Source organism: Pseudopodoces humilis, chromosome 1, assembly GCF_049639895.1.
Source record: "Pseudopodoces humilis isolate 2021_Gansu_Grassland_sample_001 chromosome 1, ASM4963989v1, whole genome shotgun sequence".
Lineage (NCBI taxonomy): Eukaryota > Metazoa > Chordata > Aves > Passeriformes > Paridae > Pseudopodoces > Pseudopodoces humilis.
The window spans coordinates 152,037,357-152,048,576 of record NC_142200.1 but is presented as its reverse complement, the minus strand read 5'-3'; the positions used below and the strand labels follow the sequence as shown (position 1 = coordinate 152,048,576).

The window sequence follows — 11,220 nt, the reverse complement described above, 5'->3', positions numbered from 1 at the left end:
TGCTCCGTGGGGCAGGCACGGGAGGCCTGGGGGGCCCACGGGCACAGGCAGCCGCACAACAGCGTCCCGGGGTGGCCGCGGTGGGATGCTGAGGGACGGCAGCCGACACTCGTACCCAGGCGAGGGCCGGGCATGGGGGTCAAGTGCCCCTCACCGTGGTGCCGGGCGGGCAGGGGCCGCGGCGGAGCGGGGCAGGACCGGGCGGCGACACTGCCCCGCTCCCCCTCCCGGTGCCGCCCCCCCCCGCCCCCCCCCCGGCCCCCAGGCCCCCCTCTCCCCCTCCCCAGTCCCGGTTCCGCCCGCTCCCCGCCCGCCGCGGGGCCGGGCCCGCTGACGCGGGCGGGGCGGAGCGGGAGGCGGGCGGGGGCGGCGGCGGGGCCCGGGGGACCCGCGGGCGGGCGCGGCTGCGGCCATGCAGCGGCTGCCCGGAGCCCCGCGCCGCTGACCGGCCCTGCCGCCGCCGCGATGAACTTCCCGGGCGGCGCCGGGCAGAGCCCCGGGCAGCAGCAGAGCCTGGCGGCGCCGGGCGGGCCGGTGCCGGTGCCCGTGCCCGGGCCCTCGGGGCCGCAGCCCGGCGGGCCGCCCCCGCCGCAGTTCGGGCTCCCCAACTCGGCCGCGATCCGCGCCGAAATCGGGCGCTTCGAGTCCGTGCACCCCAATATCTACGCGATCTACGACCTCATCGAACGCGTGGAGGACCTGGCGCTGCAGAGCCAGATCCGCGAGCACGTCATCTCCATCGAGGGTGAGCACCGGCAGCCGGGCACCGAGCGGGGCACCGGCAACGGGGCACCGGCAGCGGGGCAGCGAGCCGCGCCGCCGCCTTTGTCCCCGCCGCCGCTGCACCTGCGCCCGCTGCCGCCCGCGGGGCCCGGCGGAGCCCGGCCCGGCCCTGCCCCCGGGCCCCGGGTCGCTCCGGGCCCTGCGGCGGGGGGGCCGGGGGGGGGGGGGGCCGCGCGCGGCCTGCACGGGGCCGGGGCTGACGGGCGCTGCGCCCCCGCCGCCGGCAGCGGGGCCGTGCCTGCCGGGGCTGCGGGGGCCGGGCGGGCCGGGAGGGGAGGGGGCGGAGGGGACACGCGGGTCGGACGCCCCCGGCCCGGCCGGGCCCGGCCCCGGCCCCGGAGCGATGGTGGTCGCGGCCGGGCCTGCGCAGGGCCGGGGACTTCCGCCCCGGCCCCTGCCGGGAGCGGCGGGGGGGGGCGGGCGCTGCTCCGGGGGGGTTCGTGCCCGGCGTCGACGGGGAACGGGATCCGCAGGAGCCCGTTAACATTAGAAATGCAGAAAACTGCAGCCCTGGTCCCGGGAGTCGGCAGCGAGGGGAGGGATGGAGCCGAGGAACTGCAGAGGAGCTGAGGAAATGCGATGGAGCCGTGGGGCTGAGATGGAATTGGGGGCACCGCCGTGGTGAGGGACGGCGGTGCGGCCGGTGGGCTGAGATGAAGGGGAGCACTAGGATGGAGCTGGAGGCATGGATGGGCGAGGGGCTGCGGTGGAGCTGAGAGCAGGGGAAGGTTGATCGTGCTGTGCTGAGGCCCACTGTGGGTCCCTCTGCCCTCGGTGAGCCCAAACCTCCAGGTTTCTGCAGCTGGCCCACAGCGTGGAAGGCAGCAGGGCCGCAGATGCCTTTGGTCTATATGAGGAGCCCCGGTCCAGCTCGGTGCCTGCCAGGCACTGCTGTTTCCCTGCCCTGGGTTTTGTTGTCCCAGCTTGGTGGCAGTGTGCTCAGCTCCGTTCCTGCTGCCTCATGCCAGGAATGTCACTGCAGGGGCACAAGAGGTGGTTTTGGGGAGTGGTGGCCCCACTATAGGGGTGCTGACCATCATGGTGATGCTGCATGGGAGCAGCAGCCTGAGTGCTTCTCCAGAGACCTACATCCCACTTTGGTCCTTTCGGGTTTCTGTGGAAAGCAGGAAAGGAACATGGACTGTAAGAAGGGTCTTACATGTCATCATCTTGCATGGGTTGAGGGGATGTAAATCCCAGAATTTGTTTTATCAGCCTCATGGTGCAACGACCAAGGACACTCAGTTGAGTTAAGACAGGGAGGATGTAAAACCCTGGGCTGATGCTGGAGAGGCCTTTCCACCTCCATGGAGGTCTCCAGCCGCAGAAAGCTGTTGGGCTGATGGAATTTGAGGAGAAGAGGAAAGGGACTCGGGCTGGATGGAGATGGGTGGGAGCACAAGGCTGGCACAGGCCGTGGCAGTGGCTCAGGTCCATATGTTGCAGTCCCACCAGTCCAACTGAGGGAGTCCCAGTGGGCTGGTGGGGGAGGACTGTGTTGTGCCTGTTCCCATGGGGCTCCTGCAGCTCTCCCTTCTTTGTGCCTCTAATGACAGCTGTGGTGGGAGCCCTGAGGTCAGTGGTGACATGATCTGATCTTGTGTGTGGTTCCTGCTCTGTGGGACAGAGGGGCTGCCAGCTGAGGCATGGCTGTGCCTGAGGTGCTGCCAGGGTCACCTCTGTGGGCAGAGCCATCCCGGGCACCGTGTCCTTGCTCCTTGTCCCTGTGCGGGGATGCCGAGCTGCCCGAGGCGCTAGGTGCGTGTCCCGTCCTGCACCCCCAGCCACAGCAGTGGGTGCTGGGCACGGTGGTGGGAGGCGCACGTCTCTTAGCAACTCCTCTGGTGCGTGGTTTCTCCTGTTGCTCAGGAAGGTGTGAACACACACACCGTCCTCTTGTGTGCTGCTGAGGTGCTTCCCGAAGCACCCTGTGTCACCCAGAATGAGGGCTGAGGGGTGCCCTGCACCTGGCTGCCCATGGCACCTGGCAGGGCTCGCCTGGTGTCCACAGGGCTGTGGGATGGTGCCAGAGGCTGCGTGTCCTCGGGGGCTTTCCCTGCTCGAGTCACAGCCCCGTCCTGTCTCCTCTGAGCCTTCTCTGTGGATTTGTAGCAGGAATCCCACAGGTTTCCATGTCTGGGCTGCGTTCCCTTAATACCTGGCAGGCGCTGGGATGAATCCTGCTCCTGGTGACACATGCACTGTGATGACACAGTTACCTGTGACCCGTTACCAGGTGTGTGTGAGCGAATTAACAGGGGTTAATTAACAGCTGGAAGAGCCTTGCTGGAGATGTTATCATTCGGTGGAGTGCCTTGGTCTGGAACAGAATTTCTTTTTAAACTGCAGGTTTGGGGCTTGATGCAGAAATGTCTGGAAGAGGATTTTGTTTCTTGATGTTCTTGATCTGAAGATCAGAATTGGTGACTGGAATGATGGTTCGTGGTCTGAAAATCCATGACAGAAGTTGCCAGTGAAACCCAAATTCAATTTCCTAAAACTTGAGCACTGGGCCTTGCAAGGCTTGCTCACATCCTCCTTCCAGATTCCTTTCCTGTAGGCATTTTTGCAGGGGAAAAGCCAAAGGCAGTGCTGCTGCAGCGGGGGCAGGGAGTCCCTGCTGCCCACCCTTTGCCGGGAGCCAGGGCTGCTAGTGTCCCTGTGGATGTGTCACCACAAGGGTGTCATTGTTGCAGCCGTGCCAGCAGTGGAGTCAGGGGCATTGGCATAACTGTACAGAACTGGGGGGGTTTCCTATGACAGTGTGGTTCTGCAAGGAGCAGGGTGGAGTGGGTGTTGTGGGGCTGCAGCAGCCAGAGCCCTGGCAGGCCCCCAGCCTTGGGGAACAAGCCTTTGCTGAGAAGTTTGGAGCCCACGGTGGGGTGAGAGCCAGCTGCGCCTGCTCATGGGCCAGCATCAGTGGTGCCACTGTGGGAAGAAAGGGAAATCTGCTCTGCTCTGGTCTCCTCCTTGAGCTGGAGCTTTATTCTGAGGAGATGGGGCCAGAGGGGCTGAGGAGCACTGGGCCTGGGGGAGATGGCAGGTTGGGCTGGTCTCCAGCATCAGCTGCCTCACAGGCAGGACCCGGAGTTTTTTGTAGTTTCTAACCACCAAATTTGGACAGATTTTCAGGGGGCTTGCAAAAAGCGATTCCCTCATCCCAGGCTGCTTTCCTTGCCAAGTTGTGGAGACTGCTGCAAGCTGCTGAGTTCTATAAAAGATTTCATATCTGCATAAAGCAAAACGATACCAACCTGGGGCTGGTGCAGCCCTGCTCACAGTAAATGTGGCCTTCAACGTCACGACTCTGGAACAGGCTACAGACAGATCTGTATTAACAGAGTTTGTAATTAGAGCAATAATTGCACAGTGCTTAATTTCTTTCCTAGAAATGAACTTTGAGCAGTGACCAGAATGCAGGTTTGAGGAGGATGAGTGGTTGCTCTGGTGCAGGGGGTAGAGACCTGAGAGACATGCAGGACAGGCTGTGAGTGGCATGGGGCTGCAGGAACCAGCATGGATCCATGGGCAGGTGGGAGAGACAGCACCAGCAAGATGGAATAGTGAAAGAACATCATGATGTGTGAGGAAGAGATGGTTACACAGAGGTTTTCTGGGTGTGTAAAGTGGTGAAGGCAGGAGGGAGAGGTCAAAGGGAGAGAAGAAGTAGGTGAGATTCCTTCAACAGAGCTTTGCCAGATGGTGGGAATTTTCTTCTAACGTTTGTGGTTGTGCACATGCCTTGCAGCCCACCTAAAGCTCAGCTCTATGGTAAAGCTTGGGGAGGGTTTGAGCCATTGTGAGGACTCGGTGTCCGGGGAGCAGGACCAGGAATCTCTCTGTAGTCACCTTTTCCTGGAGCACATGTTTTTTCCCTTCACTGTCCTTCCTCACCTCTCGCACCTCTCTCTAAACCTGTGCTTCTTAAACCGTCTCTGCAGTTTAAGAGGCAGGGTTAGTTTGGGAAAGCTCTCCTCTACCATTTCCAGCTGTTGCTGCTGTGGCAGAGGCTCGGGATGAGAAGCCCTGCAGAATGTCTGTGGTGGCTGGGAGCAGCCTGGATGTCCGTGACCTCCACATCTGCTCTGCCACTGCTGGCACTTTGCATTGCTCCGGGGCCTGCCTGTTGGCTGGGTGTGAGTTCAGCATGGACCATTGGGTCACTTGCTGTAAATAGCCCATCCCAGGATTTTAGCCTTAAAAAATAAGGCTTCTGGCTAAGGTCTGTTGGAGGTACAGACCTGGGCCTCTGCCTCAGGAGTTTACTCCATCATGACCTGTTTTGCTGTCAGTTACTGCTGTGGCTTTTCCAGCTGGCATCTCCAACATCCTGGGTATTTTCTACATTTCTCTCTTAGGAAGGACTGCTTTGATATTGGGCATTTTCATGTTTAAAGCTGCTGGTACCAGTTAGTGAGGCCACTTTCCTGTCTCTCTCATGAGTTAAAGTGGCTGAATGTCATCATTCTGTTCAGATCCAGCACAAGTCTTCCAGCTCCATTCCCCATCCTTTCCCAACATCTTTTTAAACTGGTCCTGATGTGCTGATTCACAAAGCAAACTGAGGCAGGAGCTGCCACTGATGCAGGATCTCCTGGAGGAAGATGAGGACCCTCCTTTCTGGAGCCCTCCAGCCCTGCCAGGCTTGGGGAGCCCCACACTGCCAGGCTGCACTCAGAGCTCACCATGTCTTCTCTCTCCTGAATCAGCCTCGAGTAAATTACACCCTTTGGGAAGGAGAGCATTCTGCTTAGCCAGCTTTTTCCTGCTAATTCTATGACCTCTGCAGAAAACTGCCCTGTTTATGTATGCTGTGAGTTCCCCAGGGCTGGGAAACCACAGGCCATGGTGCTGGGGTGCCGTAGCGGGAGCTGCAAACTCCAAAGCCATCGGCACATCCATGCTCCAGGGCTGGAGCTGGGCATTCTGGGCAGCTGGGTAGTTCCTGCTGTATTACCCCTGCATTCAGGGCAAGGCTCCTCTGGCACTGTGGTCTCCAGATTTGCTGGAAGTTAAGTGCAAAGGTGGTTAAAAGAGCACAAAATGGGAGGTTGAGTAGATCACAGAACCAGAGAATGGTTTGGTTTACAGACCATTGTCCCTGCCATGGGCAGGGACACCTTCCACTGGACCAGGTTGCCCCAGTCTCCATCCAACCTGGCCTTGAACACTTCCAGGGATGGGGCAGCCACCGTTTCTCTGGTCAGCTTGTGCCAGGACTTCACCACCCTTGCAAGGAAAAATGTCTTCCCAATATCCTATCTGCCCCTGCCTTCTTGTCTGTGGGGAGCCATTCCCCCTTGTCCTGTCACTCCAGTCCCTTATCCCAGGTCCCTCTCCAGCTCTCCTGGAGCCTCTTTAGGCACTGGAAGGAGCTCTAAGGTCTCCCTGGAGCCTTCTCTTCCCCAGGTGAGCATCCCAGCCTGGCTCCAGAGCAGAGGGGCTCTAGCCCTTGGAGCAGCTCCTGTTGTGGTCATGTGCTCTGTTTTTTGGGTGAGGGGTGCTGTGGTTTCCAGGCTGACTCCCAGGAGAGGCTCCTAAGGGCACTGGGAAGTGCTTCCTGGGCCTCTTTACCTGCTGGCAAGGGAGAAGCCTGGGTCCTCCACCACTGTGTGTGCCCTGGCGTGGCTGAGGTCGTTGGCAGGGCTGGCACTGCTCAGCATCTTACAGTGCCAGTGCCTGGCATGAGCAGCACCAGCAAAAGGATCTGCCTGGAAAGAGTCCTGGCGCAGATTCTGATGCGATGGGAGACACTGGACCCCCAGGACTGATGGGAAAGAGCCAAAGCACAGCTGAAGGAGCCTTTAGCATGCATGAACAAATACATCCCCTGTTTCTACCGAGTTTCATGTTGTGGCCCAAGTCATCTGGAGGCATCTTTGCCGAGCTTACAGATGGAGAATCCAGTCTTGGGGAAGAATCAGAAAAGGCATTGCTTGGTGCCCTCATCATAGGAGTTGTGAGAGATGGTGAAACTGTAGCAGGAAGGCTTGAGGATGGTCCTGATGGCTGGGAGCCGAGCAGGATGGAGTTGCAGGTGCTGTGCTGGGGGAGGTGAAGGTGGTTCCTGGTGCTTTGGGGGCAAGATCTTGGTACTGTGACTAAAGAGGAAAATCTGGGGATGTGAAGGTACACAGGGGAAGAACAGGATTTGGAGGTGGGGTCAGGAGAGAGTTGGGAGTCTCTGGCTGCAGTTTCAGTTCCCTTGAGCCAATACAAGCGTGGTTGCTGTGGGCAGGGACAGTGCAGCTCTGCCCACTTGGCAGCTCCACCTGCCCCTCCCTGTGATCAGGAGCTACTCTGGCAGGAGCCAGGCATGTGTTGGGTTTGGTTCAGTCAGTTCTCAGTTGCTTGTGGTGGGACCGTGTGAATGCTGGTGGTGAGGAGGGGGCACGCGTGGTCAGGTCTGGGGGAAGCAGACAAGATCTGGACTGCGCTGATCGGAGCTGTGCAACCACTGATGGCAAAGCTTCATCTCCTGGCCATGACAGCAGCACCAGCAGTACCTGGGGAGGAGCTGGGAGCCTGGTGCCTGTTCCAGGGACATGCTCCTTGGCCAGGCGCTGGCTGCTCGCTGTGGTCGGTGTGATGTCAGTCCTTGGTAGCTCTCTGCCTTCCCATCACAACCATTGTGGGAAGTCCCAACCTAACTCTTGTCCCAGCATAAGCTCCAGATTCCTCAGGAGTTTCACAGCTTGGTTGCACAGAGCCTTTTCCAGTTTAGGGATGCTCTGCAGTGACTGTTACTCTAGGCAGCGATGTCCTGCTGACCTGGGCCTCTGTCAGAATGGGGACAGCAGTGGCCCTGTCCTCAGAGCTGTCCCTGTGCTGGCTGTGGGGTGAGCCTGGCACATTCCTGCTGCGCTTGGGCTGGAGTTGCCGGGCTCTGGCTGGGAGTACCCGGTGGGAGCAGTGTGACTGGGGCCAGCTTTGCACGGTTGCCTGTGAATCATTCATCTGCCATTGGCTTTCAGGAGCTTTCCCAAAGCTCCTGACAGAGCATGTCCACTTTCTGCATAGACACCTTCCAGTGCTGGGCGCTCCTGGGCTCTCACCTCCTCTGGAGTCTCACTGAGATGGGAATGTAAGATGTGGGTGCATCCAGGCTGGTTGTTCTGAACTAGGGATGGGACTTTTCGCTTAATTTAGGTGGCCAAATTAGATCTAAATGATGTCTGATTTGGTCCCAAACTGTGTTTCCAGCTGGCTGGCTGACCTGGGATGGTCCTACACTGGGGAATACTGGGTGCTCTTGTGCCTGGGGCAGTGGGGTACAGCTCTGGGGCTAAAATCCCCTCGTAGCTGGCATGCATGTGGGGGCAGCAGGCAGTGGCCACATGGTCTGGAGCAGCAGCTGTGGGCTGAAGGGCTGGCACAGAAGCCTGGCTGTTGGGAATCAAGGGATGCAAGAGCTGCCCCAGCCTGTGGTCAGAGCCTGGCAACTTGATGGGCGTCTCGGCAGTACCGTGATGCTCTTATCACATCCCTCCCTGTCAGGAGGAGGCCTTTTCTCCTTGTGGTCCCACCTTCCTGCTTTGGCATCGCATTCTTTTTTTAAATTGTTTTCCAAGACTTCCTGCGAGTCGTTTTCTGGCCGTGCAGCAGCTGCAGGGCTTGGGAGTCCATGTCTGTTGTGTTCCTGCCAGCAGTGCCCTTCATGGAGAGGACACCTGTCTCACTTGTGCTGCCTCCTGCAGCTCTGGGCAGCTCTGGGAGCATGGATCCCATGGCTGCCTATTCAGGTGGATTTCCTGAAGTGATGTAGTGAGTGCAAGAAATCTTCTGGGGCAGGAAAGGTAAAAATTAAGATAATTTTAGCTGCTTCCCTGCTGGAAGGAGGTTTGTGTGATTAAGACCTGTTGAATGCCTGCTCACCTCTCCTGCCTCAGTGACTTTCAGACCTGCTGTCCACTTGAAACCAAACCAACCAAATCCTGCTGCTTCTGAATTCCCACAAATCCTAAGGGGATAGATTTCCAGACAGAGCAGAGCACCCCAGCTCATGGCACGCAGAGGGAAAGGGAAGTTTGTAGTTCTCCAGGGTATCTGGCTGCAGTGGGACTGCATCTCCACTCTGTAAGTCCTGGCTGTGAGTCACTGGAGAATTCCTGCCCGGGGTCATGTGTGAGATCTGGTTCTGGCCATGTGATCCGTGATGAAATCCACTGCAGCCTCGGGGCTCTGTGCCACGCTCCCAGCTGCTGCATCTGGAATCCGGGCTGGGGTCCTGCTGGTCCTGCAGTTCAGGGGTGGGAGCCGCTGACCCCGGGCTGTCGTGGTGGCCAGCGTGGGCTGTTGGCCCTGGCTCCCGCGGTGGGCTCCGTGCTCTTGGTTTGGGGCAGCTTTGGGTATTTACCCCAGCAGTGACTCCCGTGGTAGGGAAAAGGACTCTGGCCTTCAGAGAGGGACTTTGAACAAGGGACTTGAGTGACAAGACAAGGGGGAATTCAGCCTCTTGTGCACAGAGAGCAGGGTTAGATGGAATACTGGGCAGAAATTTTTCCCTCTGAGAGTGGTGAGGCCCTGGCACTGTTTGCTTAAAACAGTTGTGGCTGCCCCATCCCTGGCAGTGTTTAAGGCCAGGCTGGACGGGGCTTGGAGCAACCTGGTCTAGTGAGAGGTGTCCCTGCCTATGGCAAGGGGTGGGACTGGATGGGCTTTAAGGTCCTTTTCCACTAAAACCATTTGTTGTTTGTATGATCAGCCTCTGGCCAGTGCTGTCCATCCGCAGTGTCGGCAGGATTGAGCAGGGCTGGAGGGGCCACAGCCGTGGGGGGCACCGTGCAGGCTGCTGGGAGGTGGGGGCCGCAGGGATGATGGTGTTGTGGCCCTTCTGCTCGGGGGCGGTTCGGTGGGAGAAGCTGCTCCTGGCCCTGGTTTTTCACTGCAGTCACCCTTGGAACCTCACCTGGTCCAGTCCTGTGTGTGGGAGCACAGGACAGGGCCAGCTTTGCCGTGGAGGGCTGGGAGTTGATTAAAAGGTGAGAGGCAGGTGCTGATGAGCACTTGGGGGGGCTGTGTCAGGACACGGACCTCCCAGGTCAGCCACCCCACCTGGGGTAATTTGGGTGTTCCTGGTGGGCACAGAGCTTAGGGGAGCTTTGAGGAGCTCTTTGGAAGAGCTAAATTAATAAAGTGATTTAAGGTGGTTTACACAGAGCTATTCCACCATGAAGCACAAACAGGAGGAAGCAGGGAGGTGTTTGCTGTAATTCAGCATCTGGGAAGTGGAGCTCCTGCCAGGGTTTGGGAGGGAGACAGTGGAGGAAGGGTGGTTGTTATGGAATGAGGCATTTGGGAGGGGGAAGACACGCAGCTCGCAGTTGACGTGACAGAAGAGGAGGGCCCGGAGGGGGATTCAGGGGGAGCGTTCGCCTGCTGAAGAGAGAGGTTGGGAAATAATTTCAGCAGCAGCAGTGTTGTGCCTGAATAGGAATGAGGCAGGATTTTATGGGTTAGAGGCACTTTTGGGGAAAAGGAGCGATAGGGGTCAATGCAGAGTGGACCTGTGGGCCTTTGGCTGCGTGGCCAGGGGACAAGGAGGTTTCAGGGACTGGAGCTTGTGTAGCTGTGCAGGGGTTTAGGGGCAGCCAGGATGAGAAGTGAGGAGAGGGAAAGGAGAATCTGTGAACTCTTTCTGTCTGAGTCATGTCCTTAAGTCCCAGACAGGGTCTGAGTGACGTCCCTAGTCACTGTGCAGCAAGGGCTTGGGGGGAGATGGGACAAAGCTGGGATTAGCAGCAGCTCTTTAATCATGTGGACCTTGGGCTTGTGGGTGCACACTTGAAATGCTGGAGGGGAAAAGAAGCTGAGACTTCATTTTGGACAGGAGACAGTCCAGGAATAGAAAAGCAGAACTATGAATCATCACACAGAGCTGAGGGATGGCGTTAAATTAAAGGCTGGCTGGAGGAAGCGTGGAAGAAGGGAAGGTGCTATGGGCAGAGCCATGTGAGACACCCGAGAAAAAGCAACACTGGAGGTGGAGAGTGAGGATGGTCTCTGAGGCTGGTGAAAGAAGCTGTAGAGAAGCAGGAGGAGAGCAGAGAGGATAAAAGAATTGCTGGGATCAACGAGGACAAGGTGTGGCCAGTTTGGTTCCTGAAAGAGGAGCTGCAGGGTCCGAAAGAGCCCAGAATCTGCTGGTGAGACAGGAACAACCTTGTGCAGTCCCCTGGAGAGAGAAAAGGGCAGCAGGAGATCCTGAGGTGGGAATGTCTGTCCTCTTGGGAAAGGAAGGTGTGTCAGTGCCATCAGACACCTTCCCAGGAGACTGGAGAGGATTCAGAGAGAGGTGGGTTTGGTGGATGGACTGTTGGATGGCTGAGGAATTGCATAGATTGCTACATCCAAAGGGTTATGGTCAGTGGCCAAATGGAAACCAGTACTGAGCGCTGTCCACCCCAGGTCCATACTGGGACCAGTACTGGTTAATAT

At 58.4% G+C, this 11,220-nt stretch overlaps 1 protein-coding gene across 2 annotated transcripts in view; it reads left to right on the top strand.

Moving 5' to 3' along the window:
* The first annotated feature begins 465 nt into the window (after positions 1–465).
* The window catches only part of AGAP3 (ArfGAP with GTPase domain, ankyrin repeat and PH domain 3), a 112,915-nt gene continuing 102,160 nt past the window's right edge, over positions 466–11,220 (top strand). For both annotated transcript variants that reach the window (XM_088054141.1, XM_088054146.1), the window contains exon 1: positions 466–745. In XM_088054141.1, coding sequence (XP_087910267.1) covers positions 466–745 — 280 coding nt within the window. The remainder of the gene's footprint in view (positions 746–11,220) is intronic.